We start from the raw sequence: 6,674 nt of genomic DNA, 5'->3' as shown, positions 1-6,674 counted from the left end.
AATTCGTGCGTATCGAAACATATATGTTATTTTTTGCAGGCTTATTCAATTGGCTTACAATGTAGATAATTATCTAAAGATAACTATTGAGTTACATTTTAAGTTCTTGGGTCTAGGGCATACATTTGAAATACACATATTTTACTCATTACGGTCAGGCTGTATTAAGATAAAGACTGGACTATATTATAAAAACAATACAAAAAGTGACCTTGTTAGCAAGATTATTTTTGATTCGAACTTTATTCGGCCCGAATGTGCAGAAATGATCGTTGTATTTGCCTGTTTCACATGTGTAAAACATATGTTTATTATTCATTTCACGCTATATTATCCTGGTATCGGAGAGTACCCTTTATATTGTCCTTGTTTCGGAGAGTCCTCTGATTATTGTCTTGGTGTCGGAGGGTTCCTGTTATATTGTCCTGGTGTCGGAGAGTACCATGTTTATTGTCCTGGTGTCGGAGAGTACCCTGTATATTGTCCTGGTGTTGGGGAGTACCATGTATATTGTCCTGGTGTCGAAGAGTTCCATGTATATTGTCCTGGTGTCGGAGGGTTCACTGTATATTGTCCTGGTGGCAGAGAGAACCCTGTATATTTTCCTGGTGTCGGAGAGTACCCTGTATATTGTCCTGGTGTCAGAGAGTACCCTGTATATTGTCCTGGTGTCGGAGAGTATCCTGTATATTGTCCTGGTGTCAAAGAGTACCCTGTATATTGTCCTGGTGTCGGAGAGTACCCAGTTTATTGGTCTGGTGTCAGAGAGTACCCTGTATATTGTCCTGGTGTCGGAGAGTACCCTGTATATTGTCCTGGCGACGGAGAGTCCCCTGTATATGTTCCTGGTGTCGGAGAGTACCCTTTATATTGTCTTGGTGTCGGAGAATTCCCGTTATATTGTTCTGGTGTCAGAGAGCTCCCTGTATATTGTTCTGATGTCGGAGAATTCCCGTTATATTGTCCTGGTGTCAGAGAGCTCACTGTATATTGTTCTGATGTCGGAGGATTCTCGTTATATTGTCCTGGTGTCGGAGAATTCCCGTTATATTGTCCTGGTGGCGGAGAGTCCCCTGTATATTTTCCTGGTATCGGAGAGTCCCCTGTATATTTTCCTGGTATCGGAGAGTACCCTGTATATTGTCCTGGTATCGGAGAGTTCTCGTTATATTGTCCTGGTGTCGTAGAGTTACCTGAATATTGTCCTAGTATCGGAGAGTCCCCTGTATATTGTCCTGGTATCGAAGAGTCCCCTGTATATTGTCCTGGTATCGAAGAGTTTATTTATATTGTCTTGGTGTCGAAGAGTACCCTGTATATTGTCCTGGTGTCGGAGAGTACCCTGTATATTTCCTGGTGTCGAAGAGTTCCCCGTGTATTGTCCTGGTGTCAAAGAGTAACATGTATATTGTCCTGGTGTCGGAGAGTACCCTGTATATTGTCCTGATGTTGGAGAGTACCATGTACATTGTCCTGGTGTCAGAGAGTACCCTGTATATAGTCCTGATGTCGGAGGGTACCCTGTATATTGTCCTGGTGTCGGAGAGTACCCTGTATATTTTCCTGGTGTCGGAGAATTTCCGTTATATTGTCCTGGTGTCGGAGAGTTCCCTGTATATTGTCCTGGTGTCAGAGAGCCCCCTGTATATTGTTCTGGTGTCGGAGAATTCTCGTTATATTGTTCTGGTGTCGGAGAATTCCCGTTATATTGTTTTGGTCTCGGAGAATTCCCGTTATATTGTTCTGGTGTCGGAGAATTCCCGTTATATTGTCCTGGTGTCGGAGAATTCCCGTTATATTGTATTGGTGTCGGAGAATTCCCGTTATATTGTTCTGGTGTCGGAGAATTCTCGTTATATTGTTCTGGTGTCGGAGAATTCTCGTTATATTGTTCTGGTGTCGGAGAATTCTCGTTATATTGTTCTGGTGTCGGAGAATTCCCGTTATATTGTTCTGGTGTCGGAGAATTCCCGTTATATTGTTCTGGTGTCGGAGAATTCCCGTTATATTGTTCTGGTGTCGGAGAATTCCCGTTATATTGTTCTGGTCTCGGAGAGTTCCCGTTATATTGTTCTGGTGTCGGAGAATTCTCGTTATATTGTTCTGGTGTCGGAGAATTCCCGTTATATTGTTCTGGTGTCGGAGAATTCCCGTTATATTGTTCTGGTCTCGGAGAATTCCCGTTATATTGTTCTGGTGTCGGAGAATTCCCGTTATATTGTTCTGGTGTCGGAAAATTCCCATTATATTGTTCTGGTGTCGGAGAATTCCCGTTATATTGTTCTGGTGTCGGAGAATTCCCGTTATATTTTCCTGGTGTCGGAGAATTCTCGGTATATTGTTCTGGTGTCGGAGAATTCCCGTTATATTGTCCTGGTGTCAGAGAGCCCCCTGTATATTGTTCTGGTGTCGGAGAATTCTCGTTATATTGTTCTGGTGTCGGAGAATTCCCGTTATATTGTTCTGGTGTCGGAGAGTACCCTGTATATTGTCCTGGTGTCGGAGAATTCCCGTTATATTGTTCTGGTGTCGGAAAATTCCCGTTATATTGTCCTGGTGTCGGAGAATTCCCGTTATATTGTTCTGGTGTCGGAGAATTCTCGTTTTATTGTTCTGGTATCGGAGAATTCTCGTTATATTGTCCTTGTGTCGGAGAATTCTCGTTATATTGTTCTGGTGTCGGAGAATTCTCGTTATATTGTTCTGGTGTCGGAGAATTCCCGTTATATTGTTCTGGTGTCGGAGAATTCTCGTTTTATTGTTCTGGTGTCGGAGAATTCTCGTTATATTGTCCTTGTGTCGGAGAATTCTCGTTATATTGTTCTGGTGTCGGAGAATTCCCGTTATATTGTTCTGGCGTCGGAGAATTCCCGTTTTATTGTCCTGGTGTCGGAGAATTCTCGTTATATTGTTCTGGTGTCGGAGAATTCTCGTTATATTGTCCTGGTGTCGGAGAATTCCCGTTATATTGTTCTGGTGTCGGAGAATTCCCGTTATATTGTTCTGGTCTCGGAGAATTCTCGTTATATTGTTCTGGTGTCGGAGAATTCCCGTTATATTGTCCTGGTGTCGGAGAATTCCCGTTATATTGTTCTGGTGTCGGAGAATTCTCGTTATATTGTTCTGGTGTCGGAGAATTCCCGTTATATTGTTCTGGTCTCGGAGAATTCCCGTTATATTGTTCTGGTGTCGGAGAATTCTCGTTATATTGTTCTGGTGTTGGATAATTCTCGTTATATTGTTCTGGTGTCGGAGAATTCCCGTTATATTGTTCTGGTGTCGGAGAGTCCCCGTTATATTGTTCTGGTGTCGGAGAGCCTGCTGTATATAGTCCTGGTGTCGAAGAGTTCACGGTATATTTTCCTGGTATCGGAAAGTTCTCGTTATATTGTCCTAGTGTCGGAGAGTACCCTGTATATTGTCCTGGTATCGGAGAAACCACTGTATAATGTCCTGGTATCGGAGAGTTTATTTATATTGTCTTGGTGTCGAAGAGTTCACGGTTAATTTTCCTGGTGTCGGACAGTCCCCTGTATATTGTCCTGGTGTCGGAGAGTAACCTGTATATTGTCCTGGTATCGGAGAGTTCTCGTTATATTGTCCTGTGTCGTAGAGTACCCTGTATATTGTCCTGGTGTCGGAGAGTACCCTGTATATTGTTCTGGTGTCGGAGAGTACCCTGAATATTGTCCTGGTATCGGAGAGTCCCCTGTATATTTTCCTGGTATCGGAGAGTTTATTTATATTGTCTTGGTGTCGAAGAGTTCACGGTATATTTTCCTGGTGTCGGAGAGTACCCTGTATATTGTCCTGGTGTCAAAGAGTAACCTGTATATTGTCCTGGTATCGGAGAGTTCTCGTTATATTGTCCTGGTGTCGTAGAGTACCCTGTATATTGTTCTGGTGTCGGAGAGTACCCTGTATATTGTCTTGGTATCGGAGAGTTCTTGCTATATTGTCCTGGTATCGTAGAGTACCCTGACTATTGTCCTGGTATCGGAGAAACCCCTGTATAATGTCCTGGTATCGGAGAGTTTATTTTAATTGTCTTGGTGTCGATGAGTTCACGGTAAATTTTCCTGGTGTCGGAGAGTACCCTGTATATTGTCCTGGTGTCGGAGAGTACCCTGTATATTGTTCTGGTATCGGAGAGTTCTCGTTATATTGTCCTGGTGTCGTAGAGTACCCTGTATATTGTTCTGGTGTCGAAGAGTACCCTGAATATTGTCCTAGTATCGGAGAGTCCCCTGTATATTTTCCTGGTATCGGAGGGTTCTCGTTATATTTTCCTGGTGTCGGAGAGAACCCTGTATATTTTCCTGGTTTCGGAGGGTTCCCTGTATATTGTCCTGGTGTCAGAGGGTACCCTGTATATTATCCTGATGTCAGAGAGTACCCTGTATATTGTCCTGATGTTGGGGAGTACCATGTTTATTGTCCAGGTGTCGAAGAGTTCCATGTATATTGTCCTGGTGTCGGAGGGTTTCTTGTATATTGTCCTGGTGTCAGAGAGTACCCTGTATATTGTCCTGGTGTCGGAGAGTACCATGTATATTGTCCTGGTGTCGGAGAGGACCCTGTATATTGTCCTGGTGTCGGAGAGTACCCTGTATATTGTTATTGTGTCAGAGAGTACCCTGTATATTGTCCTGGTATCGGAAAGTACCCTGTATATTGTCATGGTGTCACATTCCACACAGGTGTCAGGTTTCGGAATTTGTGACACTTTACAAGCTTACACGTTTATTCGTCTACACTCAGGTCTCCCAAAAATGACAAAATGTACACAGCAACTAAACGTCATTATCATGCAATACAAATATTGAAATAAGGATATTTTTTATGAAAAAATTGAGAGCAATAGTATAATTAGTACATAAAAAATTGATGGTTGAAACGTAAAGGCATATGGAAAAGCAGTTAATCATATATAATCATTTGAATTTGGATTTGTGGCCATTATCTTAGATGTATTGATACTTTAATTACCTTCAAATTAAACTTCAACTAAACTGTACATAAAATTTGATCACGTTATTATTATTATTTATAATAGTAAAATAAAAACCACGAAAGACCCCCGCTAACATACGAGTAGATCTTTCCATTTTGATAAAACCATGCCAGACACGCGTGATTTATAATGAACCAATGCAATTATGACAACAGCGCGTGCCAATGTGAGTTTTTATCAATGTATTTGAATGTATTTCATTAATATTTGTCTATTTGTGCATTTATAGATCTCATTTACAACTTTTTTGAAATAGAATTTTTAACAAATTATATTTTTTCTTTATATTCAGTTTTTTTTAAATAAGGGGCCGAAATGTCTCGAGTCAATAAAATTAAGGGGACGAAATGGCAGGGTCGAAACATCTTAGGGGTAGAATGCCGATTTGGTAAGGGGCCGATTTGTCTCGCTCTCGTTTTAAGCATGTGATAAAAAAGATCTGACACTCGTTGTCATTTCATACACTTTTTTTTTTATTAAACTCGTCCATGAACGTTGTTAGTAAGCTCGCCAGAGGTTTGCTTCATAGCAAATTTCATGAACTCGTTTAATAAAATCTTGTATTTTATTTATGATATACATCGTATTCATATTCGGGCGATTGTTTCGTCTGTAATTTGTTTTGTATGAAAGTATCAAACACCATAAGCCAAAATCCAGATCCGCTATTGGTTCAGATTAAATAAGCGTTATTGATCTTCAAATGCAATTAAGTCTAAATAATAAAATAAACACAAACATGAACAAGCGCTATCACAGAATTGGTGCATACCCCCATATGCTTGATTCAGGAAAATATTGAATGTAAAAATCATAATATTATGTTTATGAAATTTTGTGGAAAGATATAAAATCATTTAGAGACTTGTGCAATTTAAATGCAAGTTTGGTGTCGCCTCGTTAACCTATGATGTATCTCCTATATCAATGTTAATTATTTTAATTCATTTCACTTAATTTTATCACGTGACACGTTTGAACCAATGATATTGTTCGTAGCCATTATCAGAAATATTTTATTGTGGGCAATTTCCCAGCCCAAGTTCTTAGATTTTTAGTAACCTCGTCATCCTCTCCAACACCACGGTGGTATTTTTCTTATGCAGTATTATTATTTCATATAATTTACATTTTCTTACTGTTTTTCATTCTTAACGCCATTGATATGTATCTTATCCATGTACTTACCTCACGGTTGTAACTTATTATTGTTCTGTTGATATAGCAACTTCGATGTTTTCAGACAATGTTTTGTTTCTATTAAATTTATGCATTATATGTGTTGTGACTGGGCGGCGGTTTTATTCACCTAGATATAATCTCTCGGTAAAAACTACATGTTTAAAATAGATTATAACACTTTTATGGATTTTGAATTAATACCCCTTTTTCATTCATTCTACGTGTTAGTTTTCCCTTCATCTATACAAGTTCGCCTAAGACTGATTTCGTTCCAACTTATCTTTTGTAAATGCATAAAAAGATAATATGAAAGGTATTAATTCTTATTTGCAACACAATCAATCTTAAATATTCAACACATAGGAGTAATGAATTTTAATTCTGCCAATTCGCTAGAATTAGACTTACTAATAACTTCTTACTTTAGCTCAACGGATAAAAAAAACACTGAACAACATCGCCTCAATGGCACATCAAA

At 39.7% G+C, this 6,674-nt stretch overlaps 1 protein-coding gene across 1 annotated transcript; it reads right to left on the bottom strand.

The window, feature by feature from the left end:
- Positions 1-2,379: 2,379 nt before the first annotated feature.
- LOC128216359 (involucrin-like) lies at positions 2,380-4,429 on the bottom strand. The gene is made up of 3 exons (XM_052922918.1): positions 4,367-4,429; positions 3,829-4,020; positions 2,380-3,333 (listed from the first exon to the last, which is right to left on the bottom strand). Exons 1-3 carry the CDS (start codon positions 4,427-4,429, stop codon positions 2,380-2,382), a joined length of 1,209 nt encoding a protein of 402 aa, XP_052778878.1.
- Positions 4,430-6,674: the final 2,245 nt, after the last annotated feature.

This window comes from Mya arenaria, chromosome 14, assembly GCF_026914265.1.
Source record: "Mya arenaria isolate MELC-2E11 chromosome 14, ASM2691426v1".
Classification (NCBI taxonomy): Eukaryota; Metazoa; Mollusca; class Bivalvia; order Myida; family Myidae; genus Mya; species Mya arenaria.
The sequence above is the reverse complement of the archived record's forward strand: the minus strand, read 5'-3'. Positions and strand labels throughout refer to the sequence as shown.